This window comes from Orycteropus afer, unplaced genomic scaffold (genome assembly GCF_000298275.1).
Source record: "Orycteropus afer afer isolate SDZICR_OR568_19922 unplaced genomic scaffold, OryAfe1.0 scaffold00015, whole genome shotgun sequence".
Taxonomy (NCBI): Eukaryota; Metazoa; Chordata; class Mammalia; order Tubulidentata; family Orycteropodidae; genus Orycteropus; species Orycteropus afer.
In genome coordinates, this window is record NW_006921602.1 from 8290813 (window position 1) to 8314151 (window position 23339).

The 23339-nt window shown below is 40.1% G+C and overlaps 2 protein-coding genes across 2 annotated transcripts in view; one reads left to right on the forward strand and one right to left on the reverse strand.

The window, feature by feature from the left end:
- The window catches only part of IQCH (IQ motif containing H), a 379945-nt gene extending 375263 nt beyond the window's left edge, over positions 1 to 4682 (reverse strand). Inside the window, exon 1 of the mRNA XM_042783268.1 lies at positions 4638 to 4682. The gene's annotated coding sequence lies outside the window, so the exon portion shown is untranslated. The remainder of the gene's footprint in view (positions 1 to 4637) is intronic.
- A 273-nt stretch (positions 4683 to 4955) lies between these two features.
- The window catches only part of AAGAB (alpha and gamma adaptin binding protein), a 66524-nt gene continuing 48140 nt past the window's right edge, over positions 4956 to 23339 (forward strand). Inside the window, exon 1 of the mRNA XM_007957425.2 lies at positions 4956 to 5028. Within this exon, the coding sequence (XP_007955616.1) occupies positions 4956 to 5028 (73 nt within the window). The remainder of the gene's footprint in view (positions 5029 to 23339) is intronic.

Genomic DNA, 23339 nt, shown 5'->3' on the forward strand with positions numbered 1-23339 from the left:
TTTATGACTTTCATTGAAAAGGACTACCTCTATTATTCTAAGGCATTCTTTTTTATATATACTGTTCCATTTTGTCTCTCAGAAATTTTGAAAAGCCAATCTTCCATACAATTTTCTCCTTCTCTTACCCTATGAGAAGCAAATCCAAGGTAAAACTGCAACTCAAATGGCTTCTGTTTTCTCAACTGGTAAAGCGGTTGAGCCAGAGACGATAAGAAGTTTGTGCCAGACTCCAATATCTACAATTGGTTAAAACCAAAACAACCAAACCCACTGCCATCGAGTCAGTTCCAATCCACAGCAACCCTACAGAACAGAGCAGAACTGTCCCATAGGGTTTCCAAGGCTGTAAATCTTTACAGAAGCAGACTGCCTTTTCTTTTTCCCACAGAGTAGCTGGTAGGTTTGAACTGCTGAACTTTCAGTCAGCAGCCGAATGAATGTCTTACGAACTGCACCACCATAGCACCTAAAAATTGGTCAAGAAGTAAGAAAATAGAAAACTTCTAGCAAAGAGAAGTTCTAATGGTGCCTTTCAAAAGAGTACAGTATTCTAAACATGTCAATAAGGCCTGCAAGTCTTCCATGCTACCTAGATCTTTCCCACTTACTGTTCTGAAGAAGGAATGTTCTTAGTGCAGTGGCCTTGTTTTTGTTTTACGTAGTTAGAAATGAAAATGATCCATTAAGAAAAAGCAACATATGTTATTACTTTAACATTTTCCTTCAATTAATATTTTCCTCAGAAATGATGAACATCTCTCCAATGCCAAGTGTACTCAGGATAAAATGGGCACTATGAAATTAGATAGCACGAGAATCTTTGCATTCATATTAGAAACCAAACTTCAACAGATAAATACAGATGGCACCAATGATTGTATGGGCTTCTGCCACAAGAAAAACATTTTGTTATGCAAATATATGAACCAAACACCTGTTTCAGGATTAGTCACACCAATAACAATCTGCAGATTGGGTTGCTAAAGGCATTTTGAAATGGTTACCTGTTCTCTATCAGTATAACTGGACTCACACATTGACCTAGCCTATGTTATTGATTACTCTCAAATGTTCCTATGAAGCCAAGTATTCAAAAGATCAGAATTTGCATCATCTCACTGATGGGCATCACAGACTGGCAGACACATCTGGTCATTTGTACTCTGTACAAATTGTCATGTAAAGCCTGAGGGCTCACAGATTGAAATCTGAACACACATATTACTTGCTTTTAGCCACTAAGGATGAAGATGTAGTTCTTTTGTTTTGTCCAAATTACTGCTGCAAATGATTTATTAGCTATTGTCTAAAGACATTTGGAAAGTCCAAAACAGCAGTTCAAGGGCAAGCCCCACTTCCAAGCCCATATATTTTTGGTTCCTCCTCTGAATGCACTAAGTTTCCCTTTTCTGGTATTTGTGTGTCATTCTTAATTACACCTTTTGGTTGCTAGGGGAATGAAACCTGCATCAGGAGACTAAAGGTTAGTTTCGTCATCTGCCTTGTGTGGACAATAATACTTCTTCACAGAGTTTTGAGACAATAGGTGGTAGGCCTGGTACACAGAAAAAAACGCAAAAAAAAAAAAGGCAGCTGAAAATAATTTCTACCTACCTCTACCACTTACTAGTCATATGATCTGTTTGTAAACCATGCAAATTTTCTGAACCTCTAGTTTCTTTATTAAGGAAAAAAAAAATTACCCCACCTCTTAGAATTGTTCACTGAAAATGAGGTGATGTGTAAGAAAATGAAGGAACATAGGCTTTGGAGCCAGACAGATATGAACTGGAATTCTGCTTCTGCCTTGACTAAACTGAGCTTGGGAAAGTTATTTAGCTTCTTAGAAGCTTAGCTTTCTCATCTATAAAGTAACCAAAAAAACCAAAGCCACTGTCAATCAAGTTGATTCTGACTCGCAGTGACTCCCATTGGGTTTCTGAGGCAGGAAATCTTTATGGAAGTAGATTGCCTGATCTTCCTTCCACAGAGTGGTTGGTAGGTCTGACTCTACAGCACATAACAACAACAACAGGGTGAAACAGGAGCTTTGGTGATGTAGTGCCTAAGGCATTTGACTGTTAACCAGAAGGCAGCGGTTCAAACCCACCAGCCACTCCTCAGAAGGAAGACAGGGCAATCTACTTCCGTAGAGATGCCGCCTTGGAAACCCAAGGAAGGGTCACTATGAATTGAATTCGACTTGATGGCAGTGAGATTTTTTTTTGGTTTAGGGTGAAACAAGTGGAGATTTAAAGTACTTCTGATTTATAGTCAATTACTCATATATATAAAGAGCGCCGGTGGCGCAATGGTTAAGCACTTGGCTGCTAACCAAAAGGTCGGTGGTTCAGACCCAACCAGTGGCTCCACAGGACAAAAACCTTGACAATCTACTCCCATAAAGATTACATACAGCCTAGGAAACCCTATGGGCTGTTCTCTGTCCTATAGGGTTGCTATGAGCCAGACTCAACTTGAGGGCACACACAAACTTGTACACATCCAATTGCCAGAAACAATAACTGCTAACCAGAAGGCTGGTGGTTCGAACCCACCAGCCACTCCTCGGAAGGAAGGTCGGGCAATCTACTTCCGTAGTGATACTGCTTCGGAAACACAAGGAGGGGTCGCTATGAGTTGGGTCCGACTCGACGGCACATAACAACAACAATAGGTTAACAATAAAGGAAGCCCTCTTTGCAGTAAAGAGAAATCATGTAGCTTTGGGGAAATTGGGTCAATCTGGGTCAATTGGTCAGAAGTGAACCTACTCCAACGAAAAAAATCTAATCCCACAAAAAAGGAAACTGAGGCCTGCAAAGTGAAGTGACTAGCTCAGTTACCCACCTGGGGGAATACCGGAGCCAGGGGGTCAGACCTTAGTATTCTGACTCTCAACCAAGTGTGATTTCCACTAGACTTATTGTTTGTTGGCCCCTTGCGTGAAAGAAATCAGTCCCAGTCCCAGGTAGAAGCAGAATCTACCACTTCTGAGAGTGGTGCTGCATGCTCACAAAAGCTCAGGATTTCTTGGTTAGCTAGGGGAAAATCTTTCAAATTTTCTTATGATACATACTCTACATATTTCCAGAGAGAATTCTACATTGTGTGCAGAGATCTCAAAACCCACTGCTGTGGAATCAATTCTGACTCATAGTGGCATATAGGATAGAGTAGAAGTGCCTCTTAAGAGTTTCCAGGGTGTAAATCTTTATAGAAGCAGACTACCATAACTTTCTCCCCTGGAACAGCTGGTGGGTTTGAACCACTGACATTTCGGTTAGCAGCCAAGCACTTTAACCACTGCACCACCAGGGCTCCTTCGCAGAGATTAGCCTCAATTAATCCAGTTAACATGTAGGCTCTTTCTCTACACAGCCTTCCACTTTGCATATATTGAGTAACCCTTTCACTAAGTAGGGGCACTGACCGGAACCAACATGCCTACTCTTAGCTCTTCTGCTGTATTTTACAATTCAGTGCCAACACTGATTACTGTCACGCATCCTACATTGACCAAACAGCTCCTTCTGGATTCCATTCTGGAGTGAAAAGGCTTCCAGTTTTCAAGCTTAAACACTCTTGTACACAATACCAAACCACAAGAGAAGCAGCCCTGGGAAATAGAATTATCTCAAGGGAAGTTGTGAAATTGGTCTCCAGGAGGTTCTGGGAAGATTCTCCCCAGATTCCTGGAGAGATGTTCTAAGCCTACAGAAATAGAACAAACGAAAGAGAAAGCAATTTTTTCCTGTAGCCAACATGAAGTATACTTTAAGGAAGAACTGGCTACTTCTGGATAGGAGTTTCCATTAGTGTTCCAGTTGCTTAGGATCTGTAAAAATGGGTCCTGAATTTGTAGGGAATGGTGAGTGAAAGAAAGGATGTAAGAATGAGGTTAGACAATTTAGGCATGATTCACAACCTGGAAGTCTATGAAATGGTTGAGTCTTAAGGGCTTGTGCATTGGAAAAAGTGAACTTTGGGAAGTTTCCTTCCAAGGAGTGGCTGGTGGGTTTGAACCGCCAGCCTTATGGATAGCAGTCAAATCCCTTAGGCACTATGCCACCAGAGCTTCTTCAAGAACAATTAGACCGGTTGGATATCTGAGAATCCCTATAGGGTGACCTTAGGCAAAGCACTTCAAGCCTCAGTCAAATGGCGCTAAATGTAAGAGTTAAAGGTGGTAATATGGGTGGAAGTTTTAGAACTGTGATACAAAAATGGAAAAACAAATAATAAAATTTCAGAACCATTTCAGAAAATTCCCGAAATCAGACGTCACGGATTCAAATCTTCTAGAATATAGTATTTTTAAATGAGCCTCAGTGCAAGATGGATTTTTCTGAAATAAAGGTTCGGGGTGAGGAGATCTTAGGTCTTGGGAGTTTTACCAGGGGCAGAACGGCAGCGCTTGTGGAGCGCAACCTCCAGGGTACGGCACGGGGGTGATGGCTGGTGCTGGATCCCTGGTGGAGGTCTGAGTGGGCATATTTGGGAATTTTCTGAGGGGGTGAGCCCCTTCAGTGTTGGAGGCAGTCTGGTGCCGGTGTTCCAAAAGGGTGGGCACAAGTTGGGCCTCGTTCAGAAGTGTCTTAGCTCTGCGGGGCCGAGAGAGGGCCGCTTCCCACCTGGATTAAGATGGATCCAACAGGGTCGTAGTTTTCAGTCTCCCCGGTTAGGGACGGGGAAGAAAACCTTCCCCTCGGAAGCGCCATATCTCCAGGCGCGGAAACCTAGTCTTAGGGTTGTATGTCCCCATGGCAACACTACGCGCGGCCCGGCCTATTCTACGCCGGGAGCGGAAGAGGGGGGTCAGGAAGGAGTTAGGGCAGCTGGTTCATTCTGAGATCGCGCTCTTCCGTGCATATCTCCCCTGCGCTACAGCGGCTGTGGTGTAGCCCAAGGCGGAAGCAGCTCCTAGACGGAACCGGCTCGAGAGCGCAGCAATGGCTGCAGGGGTCCCCTGTGCTCTGGTCACCAGCTGCTCCTCTATCTTCACCGGGGACCGTCTGGTCCAACGTGAGTAGCGAAGCGGCTGGGCGGGCCGCCAAGCCCACCTAACCTCGGCAGGCGACAGCCTCTGGACCAGGGCCTCTATCCGGGCCCTGACCCCGCCGCGGGTCCTGGGCTCCTTCTCCACTTGGCAGTGGCTTGAGTCTCCCTGGGTTCCTCTCAGACTCGGTCAAGTCCCTATCCACTCCACCAGGTCTACTTTGTAACTCTTAAAACTCGTTGCTATTGTACCCACCCGGCTCACTGCGTTACTTCTAGCTTCCTCTGTAAAGTGAGACTGATCCCTGGCCCAGCCCAACCCACGGGCTCTTGGAAGGATTCAGTGAGATAAAAGAACCGAAAAGCTCTGGGCAAACTGTATTGAGCTACACGAGTGTGTAGTGCAGGAATTCTTGACACAGTTGTGATTTTCACTGCTGTTTCTGCTTCTGAGGTAGAGAATACATTTTCTCTAACTTTGATGTACGTTCAATTATTAGGCTAACCCTTGATGTATATAAAAGACTTGCTGATGCTGTGCCCTTTACTTTGTGGTTATTTACTGCTTTGCTTTCCTTCTGAAACAGATTCTCCATCAGTATTGCTTTTTGGGTACCAAGACTAGTCCGTTTGCCTCTGGCATGTGATACTGGTTGTCATAATAACGCTTAAATATTAAGTGAGGAAACCATTGTATTAGAGCAGAGGATGGAGCATAGGCTCAACTCTGTCAGTAAAGGGCTGTATGAAGTTGAATACAACTCAAGAACATCTTTTTAAAATGGACGGCTTGGAGCAGTCATTCTTTAGCTGTGAGATTGTGGGCAGGTCACTTAACCTCTGCCCGTCAGTTTTGTTATGTGTAAAATGGGCGTAATTAATTCCTCTTTCACAAGATTGTTGTGCTTAACCTAGACATGGGTTTGATTTCCTGCCAATGCACCTCCAGCACAGCCACTACCCATCTGTAGTAGAGATTTGCATCTTCATGAAGGCTTATGTGTTACTCTGATGCAGAATAGTGGAGCTTCCAGACTAAGGCAGACTAGGAAGAAAGGCCTGACAGTCTACTTCTGATAAATCAGCCAGTGAAAATCCAATGGATCATGGTAGTCTGATTGCATTGTCCATGAGGATTCGATGGCACCTAACAATAACATTATTATTAAAACACATTATCTCCTTAAGAGATGGGTGAAGGGAAGAGTGGTGTAACAACAGCATGTGACTAGCACAATGTCACTAAAGAAAAGGAAGACATGGAGAAGTGCACAAGAGGTACAAACAATGAAGGTAAATACTATTGCATACACGATACTGTATTATCAGTAGCAGGAAATGCTAATCTGTGGGTGGATACGTAGGTAGACAGCAGATCAGGTATGGATAGGCAAATGGTAGTATAGCCATGAGCATACATAGGTTTGGCAGGTCATATTCCTATATAGGTATTTGTATAAACTATAAAATGCCCATATGCCGTTTAAACCAAACAGGAGGCAAAGTTAGGATAACTTGCTTATTAGCCACAAATAAGCACCTTGAGGGAGTGGGTCACTGGGCCTATGAGCTGGGGACCATGGTCATGGGGAACATTAAGCTCAATTGGCACAACATGATATACAGAAGTATTGTTCTACATCTTATTTCAGTGGGTAGTAACTGGGGTCTTAAAAGCTTGCAGGTGGCCGTCTGAGTGGCAACTGTTGATCTTTACTCATCTAGAGCAAATAAGATTGAAGAAAGTCAAAGATGCATGGAAATAGTCCAAAGAACTAATGGATCATGAGAACCTCAACCTATATGACCCTGACACCAGAAGAACTACCAATGTCAACCACTCAGAAAGGGGTCAGAAAGAAGAGCCTAGACAGAATAGGAGAAAAATGTGAAACAAAACCAAAAATCATAAAAAAAATAACAACCAGGCTTGATGGTCTGATAGAGAGTGGTGAAATCCCTGATCCCCGAGTCACTCTTTGGGCCTGGAATTAAACTCACTTCTGTGGCTTAACTCTGAGCCAAACAATAGACAGGCCTATGAGCTGAACACCTATACCCAGGAGATGCACTCCTTAGACAATCAAGCATGGGGGATTAGAAGGCCAACATTTGCATAGGGAGAAAGGGAGGCAGGAATGCATAGGCAAGAAAGGCACCAAAAAAAAACAAAAACAAACTCACTGTCATCAAGTCAATTCTGACTCATAGTGACCCCCTTTGGGTTTCCAAGGTGGTAAATCTTTACGGAAGTAGGTTGCCCAGTCTTGTTTCCACAGACTGCCTGATGGGTTTGAACTACCAGCCTTCTGGTTAGCAGTCAAATGCCTTAGGCATTACGCCACCAGAGCTCCTTAAGAAAGGCACAGGGAAAGGATAACCACAGGGAGGAAGTGGAAGGTGAGGTGTTACACTGTCATAAAACAAAATGTATGAACTGTTGAATGTAAAAAGAATCTGCTTTGTAAAGTTTCAACTAAATCACAATAAAAAGTTAAAACATATTTACTCTCTGTCCCTCAGTGTTCTAATCCTTAAAATGAACCTATCTTGCATGGTTATTTGAATGACAGGAGATGTGACATTTGTAAAAGCACTTTGTAAGCTATATAAAGTATCCTACAATTTATCTATCTATCTATCTATATATATGTATGTATATATGGGAGCTGCTCTGGTGGTGACTTAGTGCCTAAGGCATTTGACTGCTAACCAGAAGGCTGGCAGTTCAAACCCACTAACCACTCCTCGGAAGAAAGTTGGGCAATCAACTTCCATAGTGTCGTTACTGCCTTGGAAACCCAAGAAGGGGTTGCTATGAGTCAGATCCGACTCCACAGCAGTGGTTGCAGTTTATATATATATATATATATATATATATATATATATATATACACACACACACACACACACACACACACACACATACTTGCCAAATGACAGAATTAGGCAGATGTCCCTCCAGCACAAATATTCTATGGCTTAGTTATCATTTGTTATCAGTTAGAATGTTCCTTGCTAGAGTAAATATTTAATTCTAGCACTTATTAATGGTAACTAACTGCTCAAATTATGCCATTTCGTTACCTCTAAGAAGTGCTCCTTCTCATACTTTCTATCTTAATGTTTCATTGTAAAAGTAGTGCATACTCATTAAATACAATATAGCATGTAGAGAAAGGAAAATGCCATACCCAAACACAAATATGTTAACATTTCAGTGCATTTCCTTCCAGGCTTTTCTCTAACACATACCTGTTTTTAAATAATTTTAATTATGTTTCATGTATAATTTTTTATCTTAACTTTTTCACTTCATAAAATTAATTTTCATCACAGTTAGTTCTATCAGTCATTCCATAATCTGTTCATGGTTCTTAAGTCTCTTCTTGTTAGGTTCCATTGAGTTGGTTCCAATGCATAATGACCCTCTGTACAACAGAACAAAACGCTACCTGGCCCTACACTGTCCTCGCAGTCTTAGTCATGCTTGAGCCCATCGTTGCAGCCACTGTGTCATTCCATATAGTTGAGGGTCTTTGCCTTTTTCATTGACTCTCTTTACCCAGTGGGATAACCTTCTCCAGGGAGTGGTCCGTCCCTTCTGATAACATGACCAAAGTATTAGAGATGAAATCTGGCCATTCTCACTCAAGGAGCTTTCAGGCTGTACTTCTTCCAAGACACATTTGTTTGTTCTGGCAGTCCATAGTATAGTCAGTATTTTTCTTCACCAGCACCACAATTCAGGTACTTCAGTTCTTCTGTGATGTTCCTTATTAGCTGCCCAGCTTTCACATGCAAATGAAGCTATTGAAAATACCATAGTCAGGGGCATCTTAGTCCTAAAAGTGACATCTTTGCTCTTTAACGCTTTAAAGAGGTCTTTTGCAGCTGCTGTTTCTATGGATTCTCGGTGTCTTTAATTTCCAGAAGACTTATATTCAGTTGTTTCTCATTACTAAAATATGAAAGTCGTTTTCCGGCCAGCCTCAGAAATATTTGTAAAGTGTTCTGATGGCCATGGTATTATATCATGTGCTTTAAGGAGAAAAGTTGGAAGACATGGTCACTGACTTGAAATTCCAGCTGAAAATTGAGCTGATTACCTGGAGCTCTGGTGGCATAGTGCCTATGGCATTTTACTGCTAACCAGAAGGCTGGCAGTTCAAACCCAACATCCACTCCTCAGAAGAAAGATTGGGCAATCTACTTCCCTAGAGATACTGCCTCGAAAACCCAAGGAGGGGTTGCTGTGAGTCGAAATCACTCGACGGTGATGAGTTTGGTTTTTGGGTTTTTTTTTTTTTACCTGGAGTAGGGAAGTAGTAACACTCTACTTCTGTAAAGTATATAAATAACATTGGAGATGAAATTAATTCTGTAAAATAATCTGCCTTATTTATGAATATAAAATGCCTTTTAGATAGCTCAAAGGAAGCTCTAGTGGTACAGTGGTTAAGGTATTTGACAGCTAACCAAAAGGTCAGTGGTTCGAACCCATCAGCTGCTCCATAGGAAAAGGATGAGGCAATCTGCTTCTGTAAAGATTTTTAGTCTTGGAAACTCTATGGGGGTTATTATGAGTCAGATTCAACTCAATGGCAGTGGGTGGGTTTTAGATAGCTCATAATTCAGTATTTCATAACCTTTTTTTCCCCCAGAAATATACATAAAATTGAAAAATGTAGTTATATACTTTGTGAGAAACTTATTTCTTTATGCTACTCAGAGAACTTACAGTATTCTGGGTGGATGTCTGCCATCAGATAAAGGAGCATTACTTATTTACAATGTAAACTTTTAAAGGGAAATGAATTCTCAGGAGTTTGAGGGACTTTGGCAAGGCCATCTATAACATGAGAACAAGTATCTGTATCCCAGGGCCAGAATTCTTTCCATCTCTCATAGGATTTTTTCTTTTTTTTCGGGGGGGGGGTGACATTTTATTGTGGTTTGGTGAAAGTTAGCACATTAGTTTTATATTCAACAATTTATGCACATTTTGTTTCAAGACATTAGTTGCAATCCCCTTAGTATAACAGCACTCTTCCCACTTCCTCCTTGGTTTCCTGTTTCCATTTGTCCTTTCCGGCCACTTCCTGCCTTCTTAACTTCAGCAGATGCAGCCCTTTTGGTCTCATGGTTGATTGTTCTGAGGAGTACATTCCTCATGGGTATTATTGCTCACTTTATAGGCCTGTGTGTTGTTTGGCTGAAAGATGATCCCCGGGGGTGAATTCAGTTCCAGTAAGTCTGGTCTTTGTTATGATTTTTAATTTTATTCTACATTTTTCTCCCACTCTGTCCAGAACCTTGTATTGTGATCCTGGACAGAGCAGTCACTAGTGGTAGTCGGGAACCATCGGTTTCATCTGGTCTCGGGGTCCAGATGGAGGCTGTGGTGTGCATGGTTCATATTACTCCATGGGACTATTTCCTTCAGTATGATTTTCTTCACTCTTCTTTACTCCACGCAGGGAGAGACCAGTAGTTGCACCTTAGATAGCCTCTTACAAGCTTTTAAGACCCCAGTCACTGCTCACCAAAGTACTTCTTTGTATAACGTTGTCTTTATGGAGATGTTAATGCCAGTTGACTTAGATATCCTCCAAGACTATGTTGCTAAGCCCCTAGCCCAGTGACTCAGTCCAACAAGTGTTTGGTTATATCACATACGATTTTAACATTTTACTTTTATTCTAAAAAAATGTATTTTGATGAATTAAATTAAGCCCAAAGTTAGTCTCTTTGCCAGTTACTGCACCTACATTGATGACTAAGTTACTATTCTTGCCCTCAAAAAGGATGTCTTGAAAATAGGTGTATGCTCCACTTGTGAAGATACTGAAATGTAGATACTTAAGTTTTAACATCTTACTCTGCTTCTCTAGAAGGAACTGTAGATGGAAAAGTTCCTGGAGACGTGCTTAGTATTAAAGTATACAGTGCCAACTCAGCAGCTCTAAGCTGTTGAGCTTTCACTGCTAAACATTTGGAGCATAATTCTTTCTTTTAGTGAAATGTGGAAATTTGAAGATGTTGTAATCATAACAAGCATTAATATGTGTATCTATTTCTTTTTACTTTTCTCAAACATGTTTTCACATTTAATTTGGTCCTTGTATCCCTATGAAGGGACGTTATCTTCATTTTAAAATGGTGGCTTAGGAAATACTAGGTGACTTGCCAAAGTATTCACCTAGTAAGCACTGGAGCTAATGTTCGAATTAAGGATTTGTTATGTATGAGCTTTGGAATTCCCTAGCAATCAGAACTTTAAGATGGTGTCACTGGTGTAAGAAAATGACAGAGAAGATTAACTCCTAAAAGAAAGTCTTGAAATATGTTCACATTTCCATTTCAGCATAGCTTAATTTTGAATGGAGAGGTGAAAAAAAAAAAAAAAAAACTCTACGTAGAGGACCTATTTTTAAAAAGGTCGTTATGCAACGCCTGATAGCCTGCAGTTTCTGGATTATTTTCTTCAAGTGAATGAAGTAGAAACAGTATATGTCAATCCCTCCTACTAGTTTTTGACTTTCAACATTTTAACTTGGCAAGAAGTGAAGAAAAATAATATATTAAATGGTAAAAATAAAAGATTGTTCCAGATCATCTCTAGATCTAAAATTCTGTGGTATGATGTTAATTACTTAATTTTATGTTGAATGATAGTGCTCCTTCATATGATGTGGCACTATTAATTTTTTTTCAATGTTTGTTTTTTTGAAAAGTGACAAATAAAGCCTCGGTTTAAAATTGCGGTGGATACTTCACTTGTGGAGTAATGAATTTGACTTTTTGTTTTTGGAATTCAGACACTTTTATCCATAGAAACAATCCTCTGGTAGTTAGAGGGTTCCTAAAACTGTGGAACTAGATAGAGCAATTATATGATGGGTAAACTAGGCTTAAGGAGCCCTATTGGCACAGTGGTAAGCGCTTCACTGCTAACTGAAAGGTTGGCAGTTCAAACCCACCAGCCACTCCGTTGGAGAAATGTGGTAGTCTGCTTCTGTAAAGATTTCAGCCTTGGAAACCCTATGGAGCAAACCCTTTACTGTAGGGTTGTTCTGACTCAGAATCAACTCAACACCAATGGTTTTTTGGTTTTAAAGTAGGTTTTGGGAAATTACACATGCAAAGCCAGTCATCATTTATACCCCTGTTTCTTTGGGAAAAATGCTTTCTTTTGCAAGACTGGTAGTTTGTTCCTAGGTCTGTCAGGCTCTTACACTTACAAAAGGATTTTAAATTATTTTGTTAAGGAGAACATTCTCACTTTTAAGGTTGTTGCTTTTGTTGTTAGCTGATGTTGAGTCAGCCCCAGATTCATGGCAGCCCCATACACAATGAGATTGGGTTTTTACTGGCTGATTTTTTTTTTTTTTTGAAGTAAATCACCAGGCCTTTCTTTCTAGTTTGGAAGCTCCACTGAAACCTACTCAGCATTGTAGTAACACACAAGCCTCTGCTGATAGATGGGTGGTAGCCATGCTTGAAGTAAACTGGCTGGGAATTGAACCCAGGTCTCCTGAATTGACAGGGAGAATTCTACCATTGAACCACTGTCCCCATTTCAAAGGTAGGGCTGTAACAACATAGGTTAGCTACAGAATAGGGTTAAAAGCTTGGATCTTCTAATTTGCATTCTTCTGTAGCTGCTTGAGGTATTTTGAGTGGAGCCTTTTGGTTTATTTGCTGTATGCATAAGTAATAATTTTTGCTTAAGCAAAGTTGCTTATTTTGTTGTGGGAGGAGGACTCTGCCTTTGATTGGAGCATGTATTTCTTAAGTATTTTCTTCAAAGAGTGAAAGATCGGGCTAGCAAGATTTACCACAAGGGCCTACAGTTGTCATCACAGCATGATTCAGTAGATGGTCAGATTAAAGCAGTGATTTCAACTAGTAGTGGGGGTAGGAAGCTAACTTTGATTTGTTTAGCTAAGATACGTAATATATTTTTAAATTTTCAACTAACAGTTAAAGGGGACCTAAGATTTTATGTTCATTAAAAAAGGAATGTTAAGTCATCAGCCTAAGGTGGAGAGAAAGTTTAAAGACAAGCTCATATTCCCTGTAGACCCAGGGGGACTTACAACATCTATGTTATGTCCCAGGGTGTGTGTGTGTATGTGTGTATATGAGAGAGAGAGAAATTAAAGCTCAGAACAGTTGTGATTTCACAAGATTTTTAAGCTCATAGAAGTTGGAGAGCCAGGATTCACTTATAGTTCTTATGGTGACTTCTAGTATACATTCAAATGGAGGTGTATGGATAGGAAAAATTACAGTAAAAGATTTCACTGCTAAAATGAAAACTTTTAGAGCTCTCAAATTGTACTTGCCCTTTCTCTCTCATGATAGTTGGAGCCTTAATAGGTGAATTGTGATAAATAATAAATGAAATCACCTCTAATGGTGTCCAATTTATTTCCTTACTTATAGAGCAGAGAATTTGACTTTTTGTGTGAAATCTGAGAAAATTTTAATATTATTGATGAGTGAAATATGTATAAAATATTTGTCTTTGCAATAAATTGCATTCTTTTGGAGAGGTGCAGAATAGAAGAAATACCAGTTGAACAATGTCATGCATCGGCCCATATTGCACAAAACGATTTATGATACGGGGAGAATATTGTGTCATTTAGAAGTCTCTGAACAGGTCTAGATATAGGGCTTTATTTCTGGGCCATCTAACTTGTTTTTCTGTAGCAAAAGGTAAAAACGTCTTGAAAGTACTCAGTGGTCATTTGGTTTAAACAGCTTGCTGCATTTTACCCTGTATAATTCCTCAACAAAGAATGGCACTCAATAAATAATCTAATATAAAACCATTTTTTTAAAAAAAGTTAAAGTATGGAATTTATTTTACATTCATCTGTCAAGCATTATAATCTGGACACAGTAATGTATTTATGTTGGAACGAGTGCACATAAGATAATACAAACACATCTCTAAAAATTGCTTATCCAGGAAGTAAGATTGACGTAGGTTTAGACATATGAGGACAGCTGTGAAACTCTTAAAGAGCCTTCATGATGTTTTAGGTGCACTAACAAATAATTTATTTGGGGTTTAATTTTCCATGTAGACCTGAAGGTTCTGCACAAAGATGGGGAGAAATATTGTCGTGCTTGGATCAAAATCAGTGTGCTCAGAGCAGGCAGATATGATCATGAGTAATAACAGAGCTTGCACCGAGGTGCTGACACAGGAGAGTTGCCATTTCTCTCTGAATTCTGCCAGGATTGTTCAGGATTTTTGTGAGGAAAAAAATTTGGATTTAGCTCTGAGTTCTACCCTCTCCCTGGATAACTTTTCATTCCACAAATATTTACCAAGTTATCTTAATATATTCCACCCCTTGTTCTAAGTAGGAGTCGGTGGGTAGCACTATCAGTTAAGTGCTCAACCGCTAATTGAAAGGTTGGTAGTTTGAGCCCACCCAGAGGCACCACAGAAGAAAGCCTTGGCAATCTGCTTTTGAACTGTCACAGCTTTGAAAACCCTATGGAGTGTAGTTCTACTCTGAACACACAGGATCACCATGATCCATGCCTCAGTCACCTACCTTATCAATTAAAATGAAGGCATTATCTTCCTGCTTCTGTGACTTTTTTTTTTAACAGCTTTATGGAGGCATAACTTACATTCCATAAAATTCACCTATTTAAAATGTACAATTCAGTGATTTTTAACATATTTACAGAGTTGTCCAGTCATTAATTACCACAATAACATTTTTGAACATTTCCATCATTCCAGAAGGAAAACTTGTGTCCATTTGCAGTCACTCCCCATTCCCAGCCCCAGCTCTAGGCAACCACTGAAATGCTTTCTGTCTCTATACATTTGTCTTTTTTGGATATTTCATATAAATAGAATCATATAAAACGGGTGGTATTTTGTATCTAGCTCCTTTCACTTAGCATAATTTCTCTTAGGTAACAACCTGGAGGTGGACTTTGTGTTTAACATTTTGTGTTTTTTTTCCATCCAACAATTCATGCACATTTTGTTTCATGACATTCATTGTAATCCTCACAAGTAACAGCATTCTTCGGGCTTCCTCCCTGTGGTTACCATTTCCCTTCATCCTTATTTCCTATCCCTTCCTGTCTTCTGAGCTTTATCCCTGGGCAAATGCTGCTCTTTTGATCTTGTGTGATTGCTTGTTCTAATAAGTGCATTTTAAGAAACTGCCAGACTATTCCTCAGTGGCTTTAGTATTTCACATTTTCATCAGCAATGTGTGAAGTTTCCAATTTCTCCATATCTCTGACAGCATTTAGTATCCTTTATATTTTTTATTTTAGTGAGGGGCAACTCAGGGGCAGCTAACAGTGGTATTTCATTGTGGCTTTGATTTGTATTTCCATAATGTCATTGAGAATATTTTCTTTCATATGTCTTGACTATTCATATATCTGCTTTGGTGAAAATGTTTATTCAAATCTTTTCTCCATTTTTTAAGTTGGGTTATTTGTCTTATTATTGAATTGTTAGAGTTCCTTTATATTTTCAGGATACAAATTTCTTATTGGATATATAATTTGCAAATATTCTTCTCATTCTGTGGCTTGTCTCAACTTTCTTAAGGTTATCTTTTGAAGTGCAAAAGCTTTTAATTTTGATGAAGCCTGATTTATCAATATTTTTCTTTGCCCATGATCTTTTGACCAGATGTTGTCCAATAGTAATTTTACTCTCTTGAATGATTTTTTGAATTCTGACACTTTCCAAGGTGGGTCAGGACTGCATGATACTGTAAATGTTCTTCATTAAATGTACTCTTTTTTTTTTTTTTTCCTGAAAATTCATTTTGGACTTATTTGCTTTTTTCCCAGAATAAATTAGCAGCTGCTAGTTTCTTGTGAGATTTTATTACACAGATGCTGATTTGTTTTGAAAACTTATTTGAATATAAAAATTATTTTCATCTCATAATTGTCCTCTTTAGGCTTATGTATTATTTCTTCCAAAAAACTATCATTCATTCATCAATCATTTTTAAAGTATTTGAGATTAATCGCCAGATGTTTTTTGAAATAATCAAAGAAGAGCTTGAGATGGATTTTATCAGAGTGTGCATTCCAGAGCTCTTATGTTGTTTCATTAATTCCCATTTAAAAAAAAAAAAAAAAATTGCTGTTGAGTCGATTTTGACTCATAGCAACCCTGTAGGACAGAGTAGAACTGCCCCATAAGGTTTACAATCTACTTCCGTAGTGATACTGCCTCAGAAACCGGAGGGGTCACTGTGACTTGGTCCGACTCGACAGCACATAACAACAACAACAACAAGTAATAATAATAGAATTCAAAGACATCCCCTCCCCCAAAGATGGCTAGGAACTGTCCCTCAGCTGTGCCACTGGGATTGATACAATAGCCTTTGCATTGAGCTCATAGAACTTACAGGCTGATAGTTCCTACTGGACCCTTCTAAAACATTTTTCCATATTCTCCCTTCCCTTCTCCCAACATCTGTATGTTCTTATGTGCATGTTGCCTTGTGAGGTCTTTTAAGGGCAGGCAGAAACTATGTATCTCCTCACTTTCCCCCAGTTATTTTGAGAATAAGCTATGATGACCAATTCCAGCTGGCTATTGGGAGAAAGTAAACTTGAGGGAAAGGAGGAAGACTGGGATGGATTTCCTCTACTTTAGCTTTTAAACGTTTTCCAGTCTGATATAAAGAGCCCAAGAGCATGTGGAAATGTGAATTTAAAGTATGACCAGAGAGAAGAGGTGTGTGAAGGAAAGGTAATTAAGTGTTGTAAGCAAGCCAGAATCATTGTTAAAGCAGTGGTATGTTGCTCTAACTCAATCCAGTTATTCATCCCTGGGCAACTTGATACTGCTCCAGTGATTGACCTATCATATAGCCTGAAACAAATACTTGTACCAGGAGGCTGGGTTATGATTACTCAGGGAATCACAGATAAGAATTTCTCGACATTTGTGTAAAGTCCCAACTATAACATTGCACAGTTTTAACCTTTAAATGCCTTGCAGCCTACAAAGGCCCTTTACATTACAGCATTATGTTCTATTCTTAGTCCTTGGAGAATAATCTGATAGTTAGTAACTGCTACAAAGTATTTGACAGAGTGGCACCCACCTGTATGACATTCTTATGAAATTATGGCTATGAAATTGTAACTGGTTTCAACTATATGGACCCATTATGATTTTTAAAGGTCTCTTTTTGCCTTTCCTTGCAGGCTAATGAAAACTTCGGGTTTTGTATTTTTTCCCAAATCACAATTTTGCTCAATGCTTTTCTTTCATAATGGCTACTTTTCTCTTTAACTGACGTCAGACGTTGCTGCCTATAATTTTCCTAATTGCTTTCTCCTCCTCTCGGTATGTGCCTTAACAATGGAAAAGAAAATTTTGAGAAGGCTTATTTGGGGATGTTGGTCAGAAGTGGAGGGGCCAGAGTAGTTTAACCCCACCCACCCACCTCCAGGAAACAAATGCATTGTCATCATGTCGATTCCAACTCATAGCGACCCCATATATTACAGAATAGGTTTTCTTGACTGTAATCTTTACCAAAGCAAATTGCCAGGCCTTTCTTCCTTGGAGTTGCTGAGTGGGTTTGACCTAACAACCTTTAGGTTAATAGTCGAATGCAAACCATTTACACCACCCAGCGGTCTAAGTAGGTTAAGGAAGTGATTATAATGTTTCTTCCTATTGCTCCTCAATGCTTCTCTAACCTACTGCCTTGTCAGGAGGCTGTCCTATGTGCAAATAACTGAGTTGGAAAAAAGGAAACATTTACTAAGGGCCTAGTCTGAGCCTAAGAAGCTCTGGTATTGTAAGTGCCTAAGGTACTTGACTGCTAACCAGAAGACTGGCGTTTCAAACCCACCAGCCACTCCTTGAATGGAAGGTTGGGCAATCTACTTCTGTAGTAGTGATACTGCCTCAGAAACCCAAGGAGGGGTTTCTGTGAGTCAGGTCCGACTCCACAGCACATAACAACAACAAAGTCTGAGCCTAGGCCCTGTGCTTTCTTATACATTGTTTCACTTAATCTTCCAGAAGCCATTTGAGGTGTGTCTTTGTCCCTGTTTGCAGGTGAGGAAAATGAGACACAGAGAGGTTAATACAGGTGTTCCCTGGTATCTGCAGGTGACTGGTTCCCGGGCCCTCATGGATACCAAAATCTGCGGATGCTCGAGTCCCTTGTATAAAATGGTGTAGTATTTGCATATAACCTATGCACATCCTCCTGTATAGTTTAAGTCATTCTTTGATTACTTATAATACCTGTCTTAGTTATCTAATACTACTATAACAAATAGCACAAGTAGATGGTTTTAACAAACAGAAATTTATTTTCTCACAATTTAGGAGGCGAGAAGTCTGAATTCATGGTGCTAGCTTTAGAAGACTTTCCCTCTCTTTTGGCTCACAGTTTAGGAAGAAGGTCTTTGTCTCCTTTCAGTATCCATGGGCCCAGCATTCCTTGGAGATCTCCATTTGTCTTGGCATCAGTCGTCCCTGGGTCCAAAGAACATGCTCTTCTTTCTTGGTGGCAGTAGGTCCCTCTCTCTCTCTGCTTGCTTCTCTTCTTTTATCTCTTCTAAGATACAAGGTGATGCAGGCCAACACCCCAGGGAAACTCTGCCTGTGACCTGAGTAAGAGTGTTAAATCCCACCCTAGTCTCCTTCCACCTGATTGGCTGATCACTTCAGATCACATAATGGGGAATGATTACATCATTACCTAACTGCCAAACCACTGAGAATCATGGCCTGCCCAAGTTGACATATATTTTGGGGGGATGCAATTCAATCCATTACAATACCTAATACAATGTAAATGCTATACAAACAGCATTTGACAGTCCCTCTTAGCCTTTGGGGGATTGCTTTGACTACTTAATTGTTCCCCTCTTCCTACCCTCACCCCTACCCCTAGTATTTTCTGTTGGCAATTGGTTGAATCCACATATGTGGGACCGGTGAGTATGAGGGCCAACAGTATGCCTAGGTTTTCACAGAGCGAGCATTCAGATGCAGTTCTGTCTGACCCCAGATCTGTGCTGTTTCTGTTACACATGATCTTTTCCACTCTGATTAATACTGGTGTCACAAAGAGAAAGGAGAGGAACTTGAGGTTCTCAGCAGAGTGGGTACCATGAAAGACACTCATATGTGAGGCAGGGGGTTATGATGTCTGTATAAAGGCTAGTTTCAATTCTATGAGAAAAAATAAAACCAACATTGCATTCTCAGTAAAGTTCTGGTTTCTAGAAGGATCATCTCTTGACTGAGGGAACTACTGGGCACCTTCTCTTAACAAAGAATGTCATTATTAGTTAAGTGTATGGTAATTCTGTTAGTGTTGAAAGTATCAGTAATTATACTACTACTGAAGGAGATACAAATAATCCAAAGTAGTATCAATGCACTTACTTTCTTTTTTTTTTTCCTGAGGTGGATAGGTGAGGGTAATATGTGGGTATGTGTATTTGTGTATATATACACGTGTGTGTGTGTGTGAGAGAGAGAGAGAGAGAGAGAGAGAGTGTATATTCATGAAAATGGATATTGATGGTGTTTCGGAAATTAACTATGGAACTTCATTCTGCTTCCTCATTCATGCTAAAGATAGTGTTGTCTCTTATTGATGATGCTAGCTCCTTCTTGCTTTCATTTGATTGCTTAGCTCATTTCTACTTTCTCTGAGGGAAAGAACATTAAGATAGATGAGGAGTGGTACAAAGCTGGGCAGGAAGGAGAGGGAAATGTTGAGTTACTGGACTAAAATGCTGCATTGGCATACATCTTTCTTCAAGTCTCTTGAATCTTTCTTTTCAGTTGCTTGGCATGTGGGATTATAGAAAAAATAAGTCCACCAAGGAAGTGAGAAAGTAAATCGTTGCTGGAGACTTGGTCGCTATGAATGTTTCTCCCTCAAACAGGAAGAGAGGTTTATATTTGAACCTTAAACTGGGGAAGGGCACTTGACTGCTAACCAGAAGGCTGCCGGTTCAAACCCACCAGCCACTCCTTGGAAGGAAGGTTGGGCAATCTACTTCCATAGTGATACTGCCTCAGAAACCCAAGGAGGGGTCGCTATGAGTCAGATTCGACTTGACAGCAGTGAATTTGGTTTTTGGTAAAACTGGGGAGAAGGTTTATATGTGCTGCCTGAACTGGGTTAAGATTTAATTTCTCATCTGAAAGCACTACATATTAGCTGTTTTAAGCTGTGACTTCAGATTTGCAGCAACAGACCTGGTAATTAGTCACTTAGTGTTTGTCTCTTTATAAAATGATGTATACAGCTCCATGAGGTGACTGGCAACAATGTAAATGAGAAAGGTTGACATCTACCAGGTGGAGATAAAGCTGCTCTTGATTTTATTTGTGCCTATGAGGTTGACCACATCAACACTCAGTTTGTTGTTAGGTGCTGTTGAATTACAACTCATAGTGACCCTGTGTGTAACAGAATGAAACACTGCTTGGTCCTGCATCATCATATTCGTTGCTATGCTTGGGCCCATTGTTGCAGACAGTCTTTTTTGCTGACACTTCTTTACCAAGCAGAATGCCCTTTGTGTCCATCATGGACTAGTCCCTCCTGATAACATGACCAAAGTTTGCAAGACAAAGTATCACCATCCTTCTAAGGAGCATTTTGGCTGTACTTCCAAGACAGATGTGTTTGTTTTTCTGGCAGTCCATGATATATTCAGTATTCTTTACCAGCGTTATGATTCAAATACATCAATTCTTCTTCAGTCTTCCTTGTTCATTGTCCAGCTTTTGCATGCATGTGAGGCAATTGAAAATACCATGGCTTGGGTCAGACACACCTTACCTTTTTAACATTTTAAAGAAGTCTTTTGCTGCAGACCTCAGTTTAGTGAAGAGCAAAGAAGGGAGACCATTACATGTTTTTCTAAAGAAGTCGGGCAAAAACAAACCCTCAAGATCACTTGACTGACTTCTGGCATATACATTACCTGAAATCTATAGAAGATTCTCTGATGTGTAATTGTGCTGCAGGTTCATACATGTGTTGGTATCTTTGATCTGGCTGTTACTTTTGGTGTTCATAAAAGGGCAGAGGATGTTTTAGGCCCATAGGTCAGTTTTGCCTTATTATTACACTTGACTATGATCTAGCTCAGTACTCTCACATGTAATACATCATGATTGTTCTGGTTACCTAGTGCCGCTCTGACAAGAACATATACCACAAATGGGATAGCTTAACAAACAGGAGTTTATTCTCTCACATTTTGGAGGCTTTAAGTCCAAGTTCAAAGTGCCAGGCTCTAGGGGCTGTGTGAAAGCCCCTCGACCTTGGGCTTCAGCTCTGCCTCTTGCTCCCGGCCCACTGAAGCTAGAGGCATCTCTTCACTCAGGCAGCTGCTGGCTGCTGAGGTTTACAAGCCCACAGTCAACAAATAAAATGGCACAGTCCCAATGTTACCAAACTACACGGCAGGCCATTAACTCAAATCCATTTTAAGTCCCAAGGTCGGCAGAGCATGGCAGGCTGCTGAACAACGACACAGCTACATGCAGGATCCAAGCGTTCCATAAGCTAGGGACTATCCCCAAGGCTTCTCCTTATACACAGGAAGCAGACCACATCCGAAAGGCAGCTACTCAGCTGCTTGTGGTAGATCACACCATGGAGTTGATTACCAATCTCATCATGGGTAATGCTACATCCAGCTGCCCACTCAGCCAGGCCCAGCCAAGTTGACACACAAACTGAACTACCACAGTATTGTAGTGGGAAAGAGTCTGGTGACTTGAATTCCATTTTCAGCTCTCTTTTTAGGCAAGTGGTTTCTTTTCTCTTGGCCTCAGTTTTCTTACTGTGATCTGAATGAATTGTACTCACTGATCTCTAGGAACTCTTACTTTGTAAACAAGTATTTAGGTGATTTTATTTTTTTAATTTGGAAAAGAATAAAATTTGTTGTTAAACATTTGAAACCAAATTGAGACAATGAGGGAGGAAAGCTATATTTAGTGTAGACATTTACATTTGTTAACTTAAGCTCTGCATTACGGTATTGATGATAACTACAATGAGATAGTTGTCACTGTTCCTCCCCAGCTCTAATATGGCACAGATGTGATAATAAAGTCCATATGCAGCCTCGCTGAAAGTATCTGATTAGACATAAAATGTTAAAACAAAAAATCTGATAAGTAAATTGAGCTATCAACTTGTTTTAGACAGCACAGAGAATTATAAAACAGAACAAAACAAAATGCAGCTACTAAAACAAGTGAAATATGAAATGCATTTCCCAACTTATTGGTTCCAGACTGATCTGGGTTTTGAAAAAAGTGAAAAAAAAAAAAAAAAGCAGCTCCTTTCTGTGTGTTAAGGAAAATTTTAATCATGCTCAAATCAGACAGGATAAAAATGAAATTTGAAGAACTATGGGTAAACATTGGTTTGTTCTCTTATAATTCTAAATACTGTTTAACAAAATGAGCCATCCTTAACGGATCTAAATATTCTAAATGGTAATTAATAAGCATATTATTTACTAATATACTTGCTAATTATGTTGTTGGTATGTGCTGTTGAGTTGAACCCCACTCATAGTGACCCCTCCTTGGGTTTCCAAGGCGGTAGAGTAGATTGCCGAACCTTCCTTCTGAGGAGTGGCTGGTGGGTTTGAACTGCCAGCCTTCTGGTTAACAGTCAAGTGCCTTAGTCACTACACTTATCTGAGCTGATTTTATTTTTTTCTGGCTAGTTGAAGAAACTGATTTGAAAATGATGTTGTTAGGTGCCATTGAGTTGGCTCCGAGTTATAGCGACCCTATGTACAACAGAACTAAACACTGCTCAGTCCTGCGCCAGCCTCACAATGCATGCTATATTTGAGTCCATTGTTGCAGCCACTGTGTCAATCCATCTCATTGAGGGCTTTCCCCTTTTTCACGGACCCTCAACTTTACCAAGCATTATATCCTTCTCCAGGGAATGGTCCCTTGTTGACAACATGACCAAAGTAGGTGAGATGAAGTCTGGCCATTCTCACTTCCAAGGAGCATTCTGGCTATACTTCTTTCAGGACAGATCTGTTAGTTCTTCTGGCAGTCCTTGGTACTTTCAGTATTCTTCACCATTACCACAATGCAAAAGCATCAACTCATCTTTGATCTTCCTTATTCATTGTCCAGCTGATTTGAAAATAGTATGACCCAGATTTGATTCCAGCCTTTAACTCTACAGCTAGTTTAGGAAATACCAAGAAGGGACTGTGGAGATGATAGAAATATCAGTCTCTCCTTTTTTAAAAAAGCAAATTCATTATTT